The sequence below is a fragment of the Prionailurus viverrinus genome, chromosome A3 (assembly GCF_022837055.1).
Source record: "Prionailurus viverrinus isolate Anna chromosome A3, UM_Priviv_1.0, whole genome shotgun sequence".
NCBI lineage: Eukaryota > Metazoa > Chordata > Mammalia > Carnivora > Felidae > Prionailurus > Prionailurus viverrinus.
The window spans coordinates 122088532-122108336 of NC_062563.1; the positions used below are offsets into that span (position 1 = coordinate 122088532).

Genomic DNA, 19805 nt, shown 5'->3' on the forward strand with positions numbered 1-19805 from the left:
GAGTCCGAGGTGGGGATGCTGGCATTTGGTTTCAGAGGGGGAGAGGTCCTCCTGGTACCAAAGTCTGGGCATCAGCTGTTCCTCCAACAAATGTTTCCAGCACTGGCTGTCTCCACAAGCTTTAGAGTCAGGCCCACTTAGGTTCAAGGCCATTTTTGCCACCAACTGACCTTAGGCAAGTTACTTAATCCCAGCCTGTTTCCTCACCTGAGAATAATACATTTTGGGCAGCCCCTGGTCATCTAACCCCTGACCCCAGAGGTGGCCCCCTGCAGCTGTATTTGGACAGTATAGTTCTGCTTGAGGCTGCACTCCTGGGAAACAGGTAACAGAATTCGGCACAAGCTTCTGATCCTACCTGAATTGCCCATCTTTCCAAAGCACGGCATGATAACATGGGAGAAATTTTACCTTGCCTTCTGTCTTAGCAGGTACTGTTTCCCACAGCCAGTGATTTTCCATTGTTGAGAAACTGGTTGTGTGTGTGTGTGTGTGTGTGTGTCTCCGCGTGCAGCCAGGGGTGAGCAGAGCTTCCTGGCAGCCCCTTAGGCAGATGGGCAACGAAGAGAAGCTGAACCCAGCTCTTTCCCTGATGCCCTGTGACCTCAATGATCACCTACCCATGTCAGTGTCACAAGCAAGGGCAGAGAGTTCAGGCATCATATAGACCAGGTCGCACTGTGTACTCTCACTCTGAGGTCAGGTTCCTTCTCGGGCTACAACGTTTGTGGAAGAAGCAAGGCGTTTCATGCTTTGAGGGGCAGACCGTCCTGAATGTGAGTCTGAGCTCCGGCAGTGTTCGGGGTGACTCTGGAACCTAAGAGGCAGTCAAAGCTCTAAAGAGGAAGTGGAAGGGGGCCTACCCCTGCTTGGTGGGCTTGGGAAAGCTGACCCCATGGAGGGGACAGAGCAGGGGGCTGGGGAGAAATGCAGGGTGCAAGTCTGCACCTCCTGGTCACCTCTTTAGGTGTCTGGGCTTTTCAAAGAGTTGCTGGGGCATCAGAACCCCCATGGGTTCCCCAACACCTCTGCAGCACCCCCCCCCCCCCCCGCCCATCCCCAGCCCACACAAGCCACTGTGGGCTGCTACCCTGACTACTCTAGAGTCTCAACTTTTTATCTCCTCCAAAGCAAAGGAGGAACCCATGCCCCACGTGGCATCTCTGGCCTGAGGAAATGCAGAATCAGGGATATAAGGCTGAGGACACACAGCCAGGGGCAGTGACGTCAGGCACCCTCCCCCTTCCCTCCTTGGGCAGTGGTTTCCCAGGAGGTGGGATGAGAGGGCTGGCCACAGTCATATTTTACAGAATCAATAGAAGATAAACCTTTTAATTTTTTTTTTTTTTGAAAAAATAAACCTCAGTGGATCTTTCTTCCTCAAAGATATGGCCTTTAGAAAACTGTGGTCTCTGTGCTTTTTATAAGATACCATTTCAAAAAAATATTTCCACAAAAAGAACTTTTGTTCATAAAAATGATTGATCTTTGATGGCTCCATATCGGCCTGTGTCCATTTCCAGAAACAGTGTTATCTGAACAAAAGAGAAAGGCTTGAGAAACGCCTCTGCGGCCTGCTCAGTCTCCTCACCCCACCGCTGTCCCCATGTGCTCCCTCTGGGGTCTGTTGGCCTCAGTGCATCTGTCTGTGTCTCTTTTCGTGACATCCCCAGCATGTCCATCTGTCCCCACTCTGCCCATTCGTGCGATGTCTGTCAGCCTCTCTCTCCGATGTCTACTGGAGTATTAGGAGGAACAAGAGGTCTGTGTGTCTGTCCTGTTGGGTGAGCAGGTTGTGGGCTTCCTTTTTCCAGGAATAGCTGCTATTGGGATGCTTTCCAGGTCAAGGTTACCTGGAGCTGGGTGGTCAGGGGCACAGGCCAATCTGACCTGGTCTGTGGTCAACAGGCAAGAAATGACGGCTGAGGGAACTGGAGACCAGGCTGGTCCCTTCAGGAGATGTCACTGAAGACTCCATATCCCAGGGGAAAAGATGGGTCGCATGTAACCTTCGAAGTAAGTGTGCTAAGGGGCCCAGAAGAAAGAGGAACGTCGAGCCCAGAAGATGCTGGCTCCTGCTGTTCCAGCCCACGCAAGCTCAGACTTCAAGCAAGGGTGTAACTGGTCCGCCTGTTAAAGGAAAAGGGGCCAAAGAGAAAGATGAGGGTGGAAGGGGACTCTGTCCTGCCACAGACCCTACACCCGGTGGAAGTGGCGGGTCCCTGCCGTCCTAGCAACTCCTCCCCTTCACAGCCCCTTGGGAAAAGCTACAGCCCTTGTTTCCCCAAGTCCCCCCAGCAATTCCCCATGTGCATGTCACTCCGAGTGTGACATGTAATCTCAGTGTTACTCAGCCCAAGTCTGAGCCGTCCACGCTGAGAATGAGGGATGGATGACAATGCCACTTCCTGCCAATCCTGTACAGTCCTCTGTATGCACACGTGCTCAAAGTTCTGAGTGTGTGAGCATCTCCCAAAATGCAGCCACGTGCTCGTGAAAGCCACTGGGCCAGACGTGTTGACGCTGCAGCACCAACTTGGCCTTGGCCCCTGTGCTGGGCTTGGTACACGGAAGTGAATAAAACACAGCCCTAGCCATCCAGATCCCCCACAGTCCACTGGGAAGGCCAGCCAGTGGGTATCTCATCCCTATGCGGAGGGATCAGTGCTCGGAAGTGGGAAGGACAAGGCTCAGGGAGTGACTCAGCACAACCTGTGGGGGAAAGAGTAGAAGACAACCCAGCTTTCAGCTCCCAGGCTAGAGGATGGTGCCATCACAGGAGGAGGAGCCTAATGGGGGAAGAAGATGAGTTCGGCAGTTCGGGGCTCATCAAAACTGACTCCACGCTGGTGGGACATCAGGAGGAGATGTGCAAATCAGAGCCCACCATGTGGTTCCAGAACTTGAAGGAAGTCCGGGGGGGAGGGGCAGCTTTAGGAGTCACCGGGCACAAGAGGTGCTTGAGATCAAGCAAGTGGATGAGGTGAGGGGGGCAGGGGCCGAGAAGGGAGCCCTTCCACACCACCCTCCGACAGGTAATCGAGGGAGGGAGACTGAGAAGGGATGAGCAAAGCAGCTGAAGAAAATCCAGGAGAAGATGGCATCACCAAAGCTAAGTGCAGAGTCTGCAGAAGCAGGAGTGCTCAACCGTGTACGTGTCTCGGGGCACCTGCCGACTGGTCAACCTCACACCAGTGCATGTTTGTGCTTCCCTGCCGTGTGTACCCGTGTGCATGGGGTGCCCACCTCTGAAGGCTCAGCCGGCGGGAGGAGTTCTGGCTGGGCACCTTTGGAGTGGGGCTGACCATGAGGATGCACAGACCGGTGAGGATCATGCAGGTGGGCACGGCGCCGATGAGGACCTTGAGGGTCACCACCACCTGCTCCACCTGCTTGCAGGCTCCTGCCTCATACCCCGCAAACCTGGAGACACAGCATCCCACGCATCCAGCTCAGATCTCATGGAGCCCGGCTCCCTGCAGGAGGGGTCCCAGATACCCCACCCCCACACTACCCTGAAATTTGGATTCACTTCCTGGCCAGATCAGCCTGATCATGGCGGAAGGGAGAGTTGAGAGAATGGGCTGGCCAGGGAGGAGCTCAGACAAAACTAAGAATGTGGGGTACAGCCCCCAAGAAAGACCCCTCTCAGTCGTGCACAGGGCAACCTGAGGCAGGTGGCTCCCCTACACTCTCTAAAGAGCAGACCTTGGGTCCCTGACTCATGGGTGTCCCCTGGCCCATTAGGGTGGAGAACTCTGCCCTCTTCCTCCCACTCCAGTGGGAGTTAGTCCTTTGTGCCTCTAGTACAGTCCAGCCCTGGGACTCACTCCAGACTGAGAGTGGAGATGCCCAGGGCGCCTGCGCCAGAAAGCTTGGAGAAGAAGACATAGGATGAGTAGAAGATGGTCTCCAGGCCTGGGCCGTGCTGGTGCTGCAGCTGGAAGTCATCCACCACATCTGGAAGCATGGACCTGGGGGAAGGGGCTGCAGAATTACCCCTTTTGTCCCCTTGTAGCCATCAACCCGAGAGCTTTCCGGGGACAGAGACCAAATCGGATCCATCCTTGGGTTCCTGCTGCCCAGGACCAGGAGTGGCCCACAGGGAGCCAGGCAATATGTGTGCTTGTGTTTCCTCCCTTCCCCCAACACAGCTGTGCACCGTTCCTGCTGTCTGGTGCTCTTTCAGGAGAGCTCCAGCGACTGAGCTGGTGGCCTCCGTCTCCTGCAGGTGGGAGGGCCCTACCCAGCACAGGGTGGGCACAGGGGGCCTGGGACAACAGGTGGATGTGAAAGAGGACATACCCATGAGGAAGGACATGATGCTCCCACCCCTCCCCCTCACCCAGCCTACCAAGGTAGCAGCAAGGACACAGAAATGCTCATGCCAGATACAAAGGCCACCACATATGCCACAGGTGCTGTGGGCACAGCAGCCAACAGGATTGCAAAAGGCACCATCACCTGGGGAGATAGATACACTAGCTGACCCCTCCACCTGCCCCAGACTTGCTCTTTCAGTCCCACATTCACCCGTCTTTACTAATGACCCTGCTCCTGGTCCTTTGCTAGGGATCGAAGACAAATACAGATCAGCCCTGCCAGCTCCCAGGAGGCCGAGGCTCCAAGGCCACTTCCCTGACCCCACCACCTTCCCTGAAGGCACCTCGGCCCTTGCTTCCTGCCTCACTCACACAGATCCCAAAGGCCGATGTCTTCTTCCCAAATCGCTGTAGAACCCATTCCCACAGCGGCGTGCTCAGCACAGCTGAGACCTGTGAACAGACAGAATCATCCCAGTCTGGGCCGTGCTGCCAATGTCTTTACCCACCCAGGTTCCAGAAGCCCTGGCTTTTAGGTGGGATGCTCGAACTCCACTTTGCCCCCAGATTGGAACCAGTGGCTATGAACTTTATGACCCCAGACCGAATCCCACCCTCTGCTGGAGCGCAGGTGACTAAGATCGCAGCAGAGTCCAGAATGTTGACCAGAATTCCGGCTATGCCATGTCTTGTCAAGGACCACATAGTTTCCCAACCTAGGCCCCTGACTGACCTTGCCTCTGCCACCTCAGGACCACTCACCAGGATGGTTAGCACCACGCCCTGGACATGGTCATGTAGCCGGGAGGCATGTGTACAGAACAGGACCAGGTAGCTCTGCTCCACCTGAGGAGACCAACAGGAAGTAGGCTTGCATAGGGAACGGCAGGAACTCAGAAGTCAAGGGCAAGGCCTAGGTCTCAAGTCTGGCCTCTTCTTTGGGACCTCGAATACGGGTTGCTGCTGCCATCATGCAATCCCCTCCCCCACAGAGGACACTTAGCCCTGACACAGGGATGAATAACCATTCCTAGTCCTTCCTCACTCTTGCCTGGCAAGTGGACCTCCCCATGCAGATTCTGTCAGCTTCCTAGCATCGGGGCCCTGACCCTCCCAGCCCCACAAGCTCTGTCCAGGTCCCTCTCCTCCTTGCACCAAACTCCCTAGGCCCCGTGCCAGCCACCATTTCTCCCTATTAAAGCCCAACTCTGGTTGGTGGAGCCGGGAGACCGAAGCCGAACATACACAGGGGCAGTATGGCTAGAGCCAAGGCCAGAGGTACCTGAATGGCTGCTGAGATGAACAGGAAGGAGATGACCAGCTTCAGGTAAGGTGGGTGCCGGACAGTGAGCACCAGCCCAGCCAGGAAGCTCGGGCCTGGGCCTGAGGCTGGGACGGAGGAGCCTGTGACACAGGAAAGTGACACTTGGGCTTGGCAGAGTTCAAAACCAAAACCCACGCCCCAGAGGAGTCCTGTCCCTGCTTCTGCTTCCCACACTCTGACTGCACTCCCTTACCTGGTCGCTCCTTCACCCCTAGGCAGAGCAAACTACTGCACACAGGGTAGGTCACAGCAACCACAGCAGAGGCAATGGAGTAGAGACGAGTCTATGGGACAGGACAGAACTGGGGTGGAGGTGATGTCTCCCACCTACGGAAGAGGGGACACCCCGATGGGGGCAGAGGGACCCTCAGCCCGAGCCCAAGGATGCTGGGTGCCCCTCCTCCCAATCACCACAGCAGGAGATGGAGATCTCAGGGTCCAGAATGGTCCTTCTGCTGCGCCTGTGGCTCCTGCGTGAATAGGAAGGCATCCATGCCACCAAGGGTCTGAGCCCTTCCTCTCTCCTTCTCTCTCATTTTTTAAGGCACTGATTTATTGCTGGGACTTCTGCAAGCTAGACCCTGAGGTTACAGTGGTGAATAAGTGACTCCTGCTTCGAGTGTGGAAGACAGACTCATGAGCCAACAGTTACAATATAGTGTGACTCACAATGACACAGACAAATGTCAACAACAGAAACGGTGCTCCCTGTCACCCAGGGGAAGATATACAAGTAATAAAATATATGTAGACATGCACAGGAGTAACAGTCACCTGCTACGGGAAAAGGTTGCCTCTGGGGAAGGGAAGAAAGAAGGAGGCAGGCTTGGGTGGGCTCAGCACAGTTGCACAGGACTCCACATTCAGGACGGTGCTGGGGTAGGCGTTAATGCTCTGCTGTCACCGTCTTGAAATGCTTGATCATTTTGTCTATGAATTCGTGTTTTGTGAGTGAAGTCTGATGGGACGGTACAGCGTGACATGACGTACCTGAAGCTTTGTGCTTTGGCTCACATGAGGCTCCACCTCCTGGGGGTGGGGTCTCAGCCTCCTGCTTCCCATTCCTTTGCACTTTAGGCCAGGCCAACCCAAGGCCCCTGTCATCCGCACCCAGAGAGTGACCTGGTACCTTTGGGGAGGGAGCCTGTGGAGGCCTGAGTGGGGGTGAACATGCATGTGGGTGGAGTCAGTCTGGGAGGGGCAAGGCCACCACCTCTGACCCTCAGCTGGCAGTGTCATGATGAGCCTGAGGGCAACTTGGTGGGGCCCTTCATGCACCTGGACCCAAACAATCCCTCGGTTAGGGCAGTGGGCCATGGGAAGGACAGACTGACTTCCCTGCTGTCTCTGGAGCCCCCTGTTTTCATTTTGCACTGTAAAAGGCAAATTTCGTAGCTGGCCCTGCAGATGGGTCTGGGGATGGAAACATGGGACTTCATTGTCATGTCTCTTCAGTGGGCGCTGGGCCAAGATGTGCTACTATTCTCCTCCCGATTCTCAAGCCCGGGTGGGGGGCAGAATCCCCTGGAGGGCTTGTTCAAATATGGACTGCTGGCCTCCTCCCAAAATTTGTAAATCGGGGTGGGGCCCAAGATTTGCCTTTCTAACAAGTTTCCAGGTGCCTGCTGCTGCTGCTGCTGCTGTCCAGGGACCGCACTTTGAGAACCAGAGCTGTATAATTTTTTTTGCTAAATCTGACGTATTTATTAAACGAGCTGGCAAACAAGAAAGATGCAGAGAAAAGTAAACCCGGGGAGGAGCAACCTGTGCCAGGACCTGAAGGTGAGGGCCACCCATGCTGGAACTCCTTTACAATGGCCACCTGACTGTGCTGGGGGAAGGGCTGGAGGCTGGGGTGCCCGTGTGGGAAGCTGTTGCAATACTGGGGTGACCGGGGAGATGTTGGTGTGTGGGCCAGGCTGGAGCAGTTGGGGATGCAAGATCATGACCTGATTCCAGATCTGCGGCCTCAAACACGGAGAGGAGTTGGTAATGGGCTGGAGCGGGGGTAACGATTGAAGAGAGAGGACTAAATGATGGCTCCTGGGGTTCTGCTGGATAATGGTATCACTTGCTCAAGGGAAAAGTCGCTGAACTTGATGGATAAAATAGATGCATGTCCCTTAGTTGCTGAAGAGAGATCTGGTTTGCAGGGAGAGGAAGGGGGACTGCTCCCAGGTCTCCCTTGTCCTTGCACACCCCGGGGGTGAGGCTGAGGGTGGGGGCCACCTAGTCAGGGCTGAGTGGGACAGGCCACAGGAGCCGCTTCCTCCCAAGCTCTGCAGGGACGTCAGACCCTCTCCCCTGCCCCTCCCTGCCTGTGGTCCCTCTCCATCCCTCTCCCCTCCTGCTGGTCTGCTTTAGAGGGAGGCAGGACACCGAGTCCCGCGTCCCGCCGGAGGAGCGGGAGGGAGCGAGAAGCGAGAGAGGACAGGGTGGCGTGGGCACTCACCGCGTCGGGAGAGACGGCGACCGGTCCGGGGAGCGCGGCGTCCTCGCACCTGTGCGGCCCGTGGGCGCCCGACACGATGAGGCCGTGGACGGCGGCCCCCATCAACGTCCCCGCCATCTCCATGGTCATCCCTGAGGCAGAGCGGCGCCAGGTGACCGGCGCTGGCGGGCCCGGGGGGCGGCGGCCTCCCGCCCGATCCCACGCCCGCACTCACGGTACGCGGTGGCCGAGTCCCGCTCCTTCGGGCAGGGGGTCAGGAGCATGGTGAGCGCCGCGTAGGGAACCTGGAAGAACTGGGCGCCCAGGCCGGGCTCAGGCTGCCCCCCGCGGCCCAGACGCAGCCTCTGGGGGCCCGGGACCACAGCCCCCAGGCCCAAGCCGGTCCCTGCAGCACGCTGGCACGCCCAGGCTGATCCCCTGTAGCCCAGAGGAAGGGGCCTAGGGCCGGAGGCGTGAGCAGGTGCCGGCAGTGGGGCCCTCCAGGACACCTACCCTCTCCCCTCCACACAGACTTCACAGTGGCCAATAGCCCTCTCTGGGGTTCCTGAAGTCCAGGCCCCGGGCAGGGGAGCCACTTGCTTACCGTGGCCAGGGCCTGGAACAGGGAGTAGAAGGTGGTGTACCAGAGGCCCCGCAAGCTGGTGAAGGGGGGCAGGAACCACAGGAGGAAGTAGGCCGTCGTGATGAAGGGTGTACAGCCCAGCACCCTGTGGAAGCACAGCCGAGGTAGGGCACCAGGACAGGGCGACTCTAAGGGCAAACCTGGAACCACCACACCCCTCTGGGCAGAAATCCTCTGTCCCCAAGAGGAGCCCTGGGCTGGGGCTCTCAGGGTGGTCGGGGGGAGGTGGCGGTAGCCTGCAGCGTGGGGCCATTCACTGCAGAACTCTGGGCACTTGGGGCCTCCACTTGCCCATTCTCTGTATCCAGGCCTTCCAAGGCCTCCAGCCCACCCTGGCCACAAGTAGACCCCTAGATCCGGCCTGGAAGCCTTGGAGGCTTTGTCCAGCCCTGCGCCACCTGGTGAGGGAAAGCCCCTAGGAATATCTCTGAACTCCTGCATGGCTCAGCCTGACCTACTTGGGTACCAGCACCTATTACTGTCCTGTCCTCTAGCCATCCACTGGCCTTCCACGGGGGCTGGGAGCCAGGATCTGTGGGGCTGTGGGGCCGCTCACCAGGGCATGAGTCGTCCAGACCCTGTCCTCCTACTTCTGTTGATGAAGAACCCAGCCACAGGGTCAGCAGCTGCCCCAGACACCTTTCCTCCAAACAGAACAAGTGACACCTGGGCAGCAGGGATCTGAAAAGCACAGGTCGGGGGGAGGGGGGGGGGTGGATAGCCAAGGCCCCGCAGCGTCAGAGAGGGGTGTCTGGGCCTGCCCACCTGCCAGGAGAAAGTGCTGGTGACCTGGCAGGGGGCAGAACTATGGTGTGAAGGTCTATTTGGTCTCTTTCCAGGGACACAAATCCAGAAGGCTCTAAGGGCACGCCTGCACTAGTGAAGAGAGGGGCGGGGGGAGGAGCTGACAGGCACACACTGGCACATTCCCGTTATCACTCATGCCCAGCCACTTCTGGAGGAGGCTTGGGGGCCCTCATCTGAGGTGGCTCAGTGCAAGAAGGGTGACAGAGGTAGGCTTTTTGTTTCACAATGTAAATGTTTTATTCGTTTTTCTGATTACATAAATGACACACTCGTTATAAAAACATTCAAACAGTACAGAAAAATACGAGCAAAGCTCATCTGAAATCCCCCCATCCTGAGACAACTGCCAGAGCATTTTGGTGATCACCTTTTCAGGCATTTATTCATGTGCATTCAGAATTTATAATTTTACCTAAATGAGATCGTATCAGTGTCATTAAAAAAAAAATCATAGGTACTACATTAGAAATCTTTTTTCTGCTTCCCCTCTGTCCTCCATCCACCATTCCCTCCTACAGCCAACATTAACAGCCTATAGATATCCTTCTGTAATTTATTTTCTCCATGCTTGTATTTTAACCATATATAGTCACATACACATACTCATGTACCTACATACATGGGGCGTGTCTTTGTTTTGGTAAAATGGGATCAATTTGTATCCTGTTCTCTCAAAGTAACTTCTCTCACTGGAGGGTCATTACGGAAATCCCTCCAAGTCAACTGGTATGGATCTAGCTCATTCTTTTGAATGGCTACAGAATAGTCCATTATGTGGATATTGCACAACTTATTATACAACTACTTCTGTACTGTTGGGCATTCATATTGTTTCCCGATTTTTCACTACAAAAAGCCTGCAGTAAACATCCTCGAGGAGGTTGCCCTCAAAGGCACTTGGCTTCCTGTCAGGTTGGGGACAGAAGTGCCATCTGCCAGGTACAGGTAGGGGTGGAAGAAGTGGGTACCAAGGAAGATGGGGGGCCCTGTGCTGCTGTCCACACTCACCTGTGCCACATCAAGCAGGAAGAGTTGCAGGTAAAAGGCAGTGGCGCTGGAGGCCACCTGGTTGGGGATCCCCCCAATGCCATAGCACACCTTGGTACAGAATGAGAGGTGACCAGCTCTGCTGTCCTGGGGAGAGACGCGGGAGCTAAGCCCCCCATATGCGCGCGCGCGCACACACACACACACACACACACACACACACACACACAGAGTTCCCCACACCCTCCTGACCTCCATAAGCATCCTGAGGTCCCTATGTCTGGAGGGCTTTTCCAGTAACTTCTCAGTCCTGATTTGCCCTAAATCATCTTAAAAGGAAGTGAGGCAAAGAGGAGGAAAAAGAGTCCTAAACCATGACCTCTCAAAGATTCCACAGTGGAAGTTCTTCCTTACACTTCCCTCTCGGTGCTTACTGCTACAGTCTGTTTTATTTTGAGTCAGCAAGCCAGAGGGAACTGGGGGGGTCAGGAGGCCCCCAACTTTGCCACCAACTCCCTGTGTGACCTTGAATAGATCACTGAATCTAAGCCTCGTCTGTCAAATGGAACATTCTTGCCAACTTCAAGAGTTGTTTTGATGCGCAAATGAAGCCAAGTGTTATTTGCTCCAGGAGCGGAGTTTAATGTTCAGGATTTCTGCCAGCGCTGAACAACTGGCAGCCTGAAATCAGCCGTGGCGAATTTATACCACAGATATCAGCAAACACTACATATCAGAGGTGTTTTCTTTATTTTCCTGGGGAGACTGTTTCCCAGCCCATCACTGAGATAAAGTATTGTTTATGACTCCAAATGTGTGCGTATCTCACAAGCCCTAAGCTATCCAGTGAACTCCAGACTGGAATATTCGACTGCCTACTCAGCCCCACATGGTTGCCTACCCGGCATTTCAGCTAAGCATGGTCAAAACACAACTCCTGATTTCCACCCATTGTCCAACCCAACTCCTAACCCTATTGTCCCCATTGCATTAAACGGCCTCCATGTCCACTCAGCAGATCAAGCCACAAACCTAGGAGCCCTTGATTTCTCTTTCCCAATCCCCACACCTGATCAATCAGTGGCCTCCTAAATGGCTTCCCTGTTTCTGCTCTCGTTCCCTGCTGTCCACTCCCTATCCAGCCATGTAACATAAATTTGATCGTGTCTCATCTCTGCTTAAAACCCTCCAACAGCTTGCCATTGCAGTTTGAATAAAATTCCGCATCCTTCCCATGGGGCCTACAGGAATCCACAGCCAGCCCCTCCCCCCATTCCCACCTCACTTCAACAGCTCTCCTCAACCATGGTGGCTTCCTTGCTATTCTTCAAAATGACCATGCCCATTGCTGTCTCAGGGCCTTTGCACTTCCTGTTCCTTCTGTCTATAAGGCTTTTCCTCTGAGTTTTTGCAGAGCTGACCCCTTGCCATTCAAGTCTAAGCCTGAATGTCATCTCAGAGAAGCCTTCCCTGACTACCCATGTCTCTCTCTCTCAATTATACTATCTGATATGTTCTCATTTATTTCCTGCCTCTCCCCACAAGAATATAAACTCTCTGAAAGCAGGCACTATAATTTTTTATTCACCACCATGTCCCCAGTACCTAAAGCAACATTTGGCATATGCTCAGTATAGATATGCTGAAGAAATAAATGCCATGAAGACACTATGTAAAAGGCTGTTTCTCCAAAAGATGCTGGGAATCCTTCCTTTTCATCCTTTGCTCGGGGACATAAGGGGGAGTGGAGGGGACTATGACTTTACCCATTTTAGTATCTTGCGGGACACCCCAAATGGGCCCTTCTGAAGGGAAGTTCTTGCTAGATAAGGGTTTATCATATCCTTTGCACACTCTTCCTGTTCTCAGAAGAGAACCACACACAGGGCAAAATGTGATGTCCTTTTCTGACGTTGGTGTGAACATTATTTCAACTTCCAGAAAATTTTATTAACAGGCAGAATCCAACTTGATAGCCCCACTTCACCCCATGGGACTCTTGTTTCCCCCTAAACACTCCTAGCAAGCTTCTGTCACATAGAAGTCACTTGAAAGAGAAATTCCAGCTGAAACTCTCTTGGAACCTTGAGGATGACAGTTTCACCCACTTAAATCACAAGCCTTTCACAGTTAACGGAGCACCGGTTTTGGTGCTAGACTAACTTGGATTCAAATTCTGTCTGCCACTTCTAGGGCAAGGTACTGAAACGTGGCTGGGCTTCACTTCCTCATGTGTGAAACGGGGTAAAAAATACACCTCGGAGGGTTGTTAGGAGAATGTAAGCCTGGCACTTCAGTTTCCCCTCTTGCCATTAATCTCACCCCGAACTTCCCTGGGAAATGAGGGTCCCCAGGGGGCCTCCTTATCTCACTTTCTTTCTTAGGGGCCACAAATCCTTTGCTCTGAGGCGTCTGAGAGGAAGAACTGAGGCAACAAAGGGAAACCAGGTGAAGCGGCGCCACGACGGACCACTGCGCGCGGAGCAAGCAACGGACCTGTGCGCCCAGCGGCGAGCTCAGAGGTCCTAACCCCTCTCCAACACGGCCGGGCAGGCGCCCCGCCCCGGCCACCCAGGAGATGAGGAAAGATGAGGACACCCCTGCCTTCCCACCTGCCCTCTACCCTCACTGCGAAGCCGGCTGCCAGGACGTCATCTCTGGGGGGCGAGGGCCCAAGAGAGCCTGGTGCCAGGTTTTGAGAGGCTGGCTGAGCCTGCACCCTGTGCCAGGAGCCTGGGGTGAGGGCCAGCCCCGCACACACACCTGAAAGTCCCACCTGCCCGGGGTACAGGGGCGCCCTGGGAAGACCCGGGGTGTGGTGGACAAGAGCCCTAGATTGGGAATCGGGAGCCCAGAGACCCGCCCTGGTCCCGCCAGCCTGGCTAAGACGCACCCAGCGGGTTACTTCACTTGTCCAGGACTCGCGAGCATCTGGCCTCTCGGCTCTCAGCGGTCCGAGTCCACCAAGGGGGTGGGGGTGGGGGTCGGAAATCTGGAGCCCCGGGCCGGGGCCCCGCGCCCCTTCCCTCCGCCTCCCTCGCGCAGCCCCAGCTCCCCACTCGCCCTCGCCCCGCGCTCACCGAGCCGCGCTCCGAGGTGCGCGCTTCCGGCGGCGGCGGCGGCGCCTGGACGGCCGGGGCCCGGGGCGCTCCGGGAGACGAGGCCATGGCGCGCGGCAGCTCCGCGCGCGGCCGCTGCCCTGCGGCGTTATCGGCCGGCCCGCGCCCCGGGCCCCGCGGGGAGGGCGGCCCCGGGCCGAGTGGGCGCGGCGCGGCGAGGGGCGGGCGGCGGGAAGTCGCGAAGTGCTGTTTCGTTTCCACAAAGGCGAAGTGCCTTGAGCCCAAATTCGCAGCGGGAGCGGGGGTGGGGTGGAGAGGCGGCCGGGAAATCCCTCGGGACCAATTTCCTCGGGGAAGGTCCCGTGGAGAGAGAGAGAGGGAGAGACGGACAGCCAGCGGCGGTTCGCGCTACACCCCTGCTAAATCCTGGCGGTGAAAGTCGCCAGATCAATTTATTTGGAAAACGAAGCTATAGAATGGACTTGTTTAGACTAAGATTGTGGCCGAGAGGCTTCCAACCGGTCAAGTTGAATACAAGATGCCTGAAACACACGCTGTCCAGCCTCACACAGATGGGATAGTATAGTCATGTAGCTAAGTTCTGGCCGGTGGATGGCTGGAGAGCAGCGTTCCAGAAAAGTCCTTACGAGAGAAGGGGTCACATCACACACTGACTTCAGTGTGTGAAGTCAGTAAAAATGCACCACGGACGTAAGCGTAAAGGCTAAAAGTATACACCACCTCGAAGAAAACAGGAGCAAATCTACACAACCTTGGGTTGGACAGCTGTTTCTTAGGACACCACAAGCTGGACCATATCTAGATGAGCAACTGTGCTGCAAACAATCCAACGAGTGAAAAGACAACCCACTGAATGGGAGAAATATCCCCAAATCATAAGGGCTGGAACTGGAATATATAAAGAACACTTACAACTTAACAATAAAACACTTAAAAATGGGCAAAAGGTTTCAAGAGGTACTTTTCAATAGACAAAAAATAAGCACGTGAAAAGATGCTTATGTCATTAGGGAAAACCCAAACTGCAAGACCCCACAGCACTGGATGGCTAGGAATAAAAAGACCAACAATAACAAGCACTGGGGAGGACGTAGAGAAATCACACATTGCTTGTGGGCATGTAAACTGGTGCAGGTGCTATAGAAAATGTTGGCAATTCTTCAAAAAGTTAACCATGGAAGTAGCATATGCCCCAGCAATTCTTCCCGAGTATATACCCTAGAAAAAAACATGCTCACACAAAAATTTGAACACAAATATTCATATCAAGATTAAAAAAAACCAAAAAGTGAAAACCCAAATGTCCCTTAACTGATGGATAAATAAAATGTGGTAGGTGCATCCATACAGTGGACTATTTATTACTCCACAATAAAAAGGACATGGATGAACCTTGGAAACATTAAGTGAAAAGATACGAAAACCATATACTGTATGATTCCATGTGTACAAAATGTCCAGAACAGGTACATCAACAGAGTGTAGAACTGAGGGTAGGGAGTACAGGGTTTCTTCTAGAATGAAAACACTAGACAGAATGAAAACACTCTAAAGTCAGATTGTGGTGATCCTATGGCTATACTAAAAGCCACCGAATTGTACAATTTAATTGGGTTAATGGTAAGGTAGATTACATCCCAATAAAGCTATTGTTTGTTTGCTTTGCTTTTGTTTTTAAAGGGAAAGGTGTGTGCTTCTTCCCACAGGATGAAATGCAAATGTGGTGACTGGTGCTAGGACAGTCATCTTGAGACATGGAGGTCAGTGATGGTATGCGGAGACAAACAACACGAGTCTGACCTTTCATGAAATGGTTCTACCAGCCCTGAATTGCTTCTATCCAAATTTTGCATGGAAATGAGTAACATTTTATTTTGCAAGCTACTATGAGTTTAGATTTTCTGTCATGGCTAAATACAATCCTAAAGTATGCACCATCCGGTCTAAAGCAAGCCATTCCATTTCCAATGCCTCAATTCTTTTTGAGGTATAACTGACATAGAACAGTATACTAGTTTCAGGTGTACAAAGTAGTGATTATTTCCTTATCCTGCAAAATATGCCTCAATTCTTTAACCTACAAAATGGGTACCTTCTCCTTCCTTGAGCATTTGTCCCTAACAGCTATTGTTCCTAAAATGATGTTCCTAATATAAATTTTTAAAGACAAATATGTTAGACTTCAAGAGATAAAACAGCAGGATTACAATAACCAAGAAGCCTGCCTTTTAATTAAATAAAACTAAACACTGAGTCACTTAAAAATATCTGAAAGGATGAACACCAAAATGTTATTAGAGGTTATGTTTGAAAGGTGAAATAGGTGATTTAAAGATCATTTCAGCGTATCTACATTTTCTAATTTTCCACAATGAGTATGAATTACCTATGAAAAAATATTTAAAACAAATGACAAAGAGCCAAATATTAGCCTACTCAATTAGCCACTTCTATCTGAAGATTTAGTGTGATGAGCAATTTTTTAATTAAATGGTTTGTACTTAGAGAAAGAACAAAGAAGTAAACTCTACCAAGGAGTTTTCATGCTAGTTCAACTCAGGACACAAATGGTTTTTAAAACACCTACCTCTGAGTATTAAAACTACCATATCTTAACACTTTTGAGTATTGAATGAAAGTAACACTGATAAAAGTACCTGACAAACAGAAGGCACCTAATAAACGTTGATTCTCAAACTGAAGGTCTTTGCCAAATAAAAATAACAAATGCATCCAGATGTAACTATTTTATGAGACAAATGTAGATTATTTCACAGATCCTTTTAATGAATTATTTCATTCTAAAGACAACAGTTCTTTAACCATTAGCAAAAGATTGCTTTTAAAATAAGGCACTGAAATAGATGCAAACATACTATATTTTAACACAAACACAATGAAAAAAAGTACTCTGAATGAGAAAAGTATATAAAATAAATAAGACCAGTTTTGTAGCCTGCATAATGCACAGTAATTTAACCATTAAATTAGAATCTGTAAAACTAGAAATGTACTTCTATGTATCAGCCTTAACAATGATTCTCAAGAAACTGATTGACGAGTTCTGAAACAACTACACAGGTCAAATTGTGTCCTACACCCAAAGTGTTTGATGATTTTCAAGTCTGCCTTCCCTTGCCAAACCAAATTCAGTCTATATTTTCTAAAGTATGTTTTGTGTATTCTACATATTTAATTAACAACTTTACAATTTTAAACTTTAAGGTAGACAGCTTTATCAGAGGATTCTCATTTTAGAAAACCTCTGAGAATATTATTCACATTAATGAAAGTTTTCACAGTTACAAAAATGAAGGTTACTGCTGATGATGGGTCTTTGTAGGAACTTGTCACTGGGGTGTATTCTACATGTACACACAAGAAAGCCCCCTATGTATCTTGTGGATAAATAATTATAAACTGGAAAATCCACAAAGGAGGCTTTTCTATAGGTACAAGAAAAATATTTCCAACAAGAAGCCCCTTCATAGAAAAAAATGCAGAATCGCATATTGACTGGAATTATGCATATCAAATTATAAAATGCTTCATGATAGGTCTAGGGAAATATTTTCTTAGAGGCTGAAAAATACACTAACAATCATTTTATATTTGAAACAGTTCGCTGATTTTTACCATCCTTTCATTTTTTGTCAAAACGCCACTATTTTTGTTTCACTAGAGAGAGAGCTCTAACAGAGCTGTAAACATCACTGACAGTATTTTCTATTATATATCTGTTCATTTCTGAGAGTAAATGACAAAAGCAAAAGGCTCTCCTTTGCTCTCTCTCTCTCTTCCTAATAAAAGGACAGGCCTCTACCATTTGTAAGGCTGGGAGCCAGAAAAGCAAGCACTCTTACTATGGACCTCAAACAGAAGGCATATCTTATAAACCAGGTCACCTAGCTATGTGTGTATTTCCCTTTTGTTATTCCTGAGCTTCTATTAAAAATCTCACTTAAATGTTCCACCCTCATCTCAGCTCTGCTTAGAGAAGATGAAGTATAAGTTTCTATCATGATTAGTTAAGAGTGAGAAGGGAACAGTCTAAGGACCAACTGTGTGAGATAAGGACACAACTTAAAGGTCTAGAAGTCCCATTTCAGTGGAGTCTTCCACTGTTCACAGTGAATGAAGCAGGCAGGTTTTCTTTCTTAGGGTGGAAGCATAGTGTTGGATTTCCTGAACACGGGTACTTCTCCTGTGTACCTAAGAATCAGATGAAATTAAACCTGCAGAGATCTGGGACCCATCCCAGACACAATAAATCAGAATGCGTCTGGTAGGTGCCTGGAATAGACATTTTGAAATGCTTTCCAAGTGATTCTTACATGAAGGTTTGAGAATTACTGTGAACCACTGCTTTGTAAGAATGGTTCTTTCAAGAGGTCCACAAAGTTAAAACTATTTTCATAATCAAACTAAGACATTATTTGCTTTTTTTTTTCATTTTCTCATGAACATACAGTTGCGTTTACTAGCAGCTACATGGTGTGCAATATCACAACAGATTGAATGTGGAAGCAGACGTGAGGTTCCATCTGTCTTCTTTAACTCAGACCGTAAAGACAGTTGCAAAAAATGGAACACAATGCCACTTTTTTCACGAAATCTTTTTTAGAAAATTCATTTTTCATTAAAATGTAATTTATACTAACATGTGCTTATTATTTTATTGAATAAATATCTTTTAACTTTTCATTTTCAATGTTATATATATATAACACACATAAACAAAAGGTCTTGAGACTAAAAAGTTTGAGAACTGTTCTTTCCGGCAGATACCCACTACTGCCCTATGGACATTACTGCTGACAGGTATGGCTACTTAGTTTCTTGGCACATTGAATGCACATTTCACTTTAAATAAGATTCAAATAGAGAATTTGCAAAATAAGCTTCTTAAACTTATGTTCAGGCAAGGGAATTCAATCTGACAATGAAATATTCAAGTCTAACCAGTTTTAGTTAGAAGTTTAAAATAAACATGTTTCCCTTGGTGGCATCAGAACGTAAATAAATAAATAATCCTTTAACGTATACACAGGTTGACTCTGATATATGGAATAGGAAACCGTAGTTCATGTGATTCCTTTAAAAAAATATTAGCTATGTGCCAACACAGGCGTTAGAACAGATTCTACATGAGTGGTAGCAAATGAAAGGTTTACTCAAAATGTTAGCTAAAAACAAAACCCTAATTTTCAAAAGAAAATAAGGGATTAAGTTGGATTCCTGGATAGAAATTTTTTAAAGATTACACTTCTTGAAAGTATAGAAATGTGAGTAGGCAGATTAGTATTGACATTATACTACACTGCTCAATTTTATTCTTAAATAAAAATATATTTTAGATACTGTGCCAAATTAATAGTGGAGTATATCTTGCCATTAGAGAATAAAAACTGAGAACACTTTGAGGTTCAGGCATAGTTGTGGTGAAAGTAGTCCTTTCTAGCCTTCTGACTGTATCCCAGGTATAAAATAATTACATTGGTGCTTTGAATTTGCATGTACAAATTTCTTAATGTATTGCTATTTAAAAAATCTGAGATAGCTGACATTGAAACAAATCACTGCTGGTTGGGACCATCTGAATGAATGATGTGTGAATACATTTGCTAATTTATATCGTATTTAGATTCTATAGGATATAGTGATTTAATATATCTTATTGTTGAATAACTGGTATTTGAAAATAAGTGTTTTCTGAGTAGCCTTTTGGAAAAAGTGCATTGAATACAGTTTCCAGTCATAGTTTACATTCCTAACTTGTACTTATTTAAAATCTTCTCATCAGGAGGGAGTTAAATAGCGCTCTAACCCAAAGTCCAGCAAATCAGATCTACTTTCCCTCATTTTGGTTTGAGTGTTCATTTACAACCATCATTTCTCTGCAAACTTTCCACTTAGTGTATCAAAAATCAATGTTATGAAAGTTCTCTAAAAGGTTCAGCGGTTTTTTGGAGTCTCTGAATGATTACAGCATTCTGTAAGTCTGCTTCTTCCAGTGTGAGTGTTTCATCTAGCAATCTGAGGGAAGGAAGAGCTGTGGCCAGGGAAAAGGGAGGGCTTCTCTGAGATCCTTGGTATTTTTCAATGAAGTCTTTGATGTGGCTTATCCTGTAAAATAGCACAGACTATTAATATAATTTTATGAAAACGTGGATTAGTTAATGTAAGGTAATAACTTGATGATATTTAGCTA

At 49.7% G+C, this 19805-nt stretch overlaps 2 protein-coding genes across 6 annotated transcripts in view; both read right to left on the bottom strand.

Annotated features, from left to right (window-relative positions):
- Positions 1-1316: 1316 nt before the first annotated feature.
- On the bottom strand, positions 1317-15694 carry MFSD2B (MFSD2 lysolipid transporter B, sphingolipid). Of its 5 annotated transcripts, none has more exons than XM_047852127.1 (14): positions 13595-15694; positions 10536-10661; positions 9277-9401; positions 8682-8805; positions 8313-8391; positions 8099-8229; positions 5840-5930; positions 5605-5726; positions 5085-5168; positions 4695-4775; positions 4355-4464; positions 3831-3974; positions 3247-3423; positions 1317-2130 (listed from the first exon to the last, which is right to left on the bottom strand). In XM_047852127.1, exons 1-14 carry the CDS (start codon positions 13679-13681, stop codon positions 2106-2108), a joined length of 1506 nt encoding a protein of 501 aa, XP_047708083.1. In that variant the 5' UTR covers positions 13682-15694; the 3' UTR covers positions 1317-2105. The 5 variants fall into 5 exon arrangements, with proteins under 5 accessions (XP_047708083.1, XP_047708082.1, XP_047708085.1 ...); XM_047852126.1 differs by having other exon boundaries at positions 8313-8536; XM_047852129.1 differs by lacking the exons at positions 9277-9401; positions 10536-10661 and adding an exon at positions 6058-6116.
- A 662-nt stretch (positions 15695-16356) lies between these two features.
- UBXN2A (UBX domain protein 2A) overlaps positions 16357-19805 on the bottom strand; it is a 46945-nt gene continuing 43496 nt past the window's right edge. Inside the window, exon 7 of the mRNA XM_047852131.1 lies at positions 16357-19720. Within this exon, the coding sequence (XP_047708087.1) occupies positions 19528-19720 (193 nt within the window). The 3' untranslated portion in view covers positions 16357-19527. The remainder of the gene's footprint in view (positions 19721-19805) is intronic.

What these genes read in the sequence shown, in the direction of transcription:
- MFSD2B (XM_047852125.1), bottom strand. Translation starts at nt 10,778, where the DNA reads ATGCTTATGGAGGTCAGGAGGGTGTGGGGAACTCTGTGTGTGTGTGTG. An exon ending in TCGCCGTCTCTCCCGACGCG is followed by an intron (nt 5,931 to 8,098) that starts GTGAGTGCCCAC and finishes CCTGTCCCATAG; the next exon opens with ACTCGTCTCTACTCCATTGC. An exon ending in ATCTCCACTCTCAGTCTGGA is followed by an intron (nt 3,424 to 3,830) that starts GTGAGTCCCAGG and finishes CTGTGTCTCCAG; the next exon opens with GTTTGCGGGGTATGAGGCAG.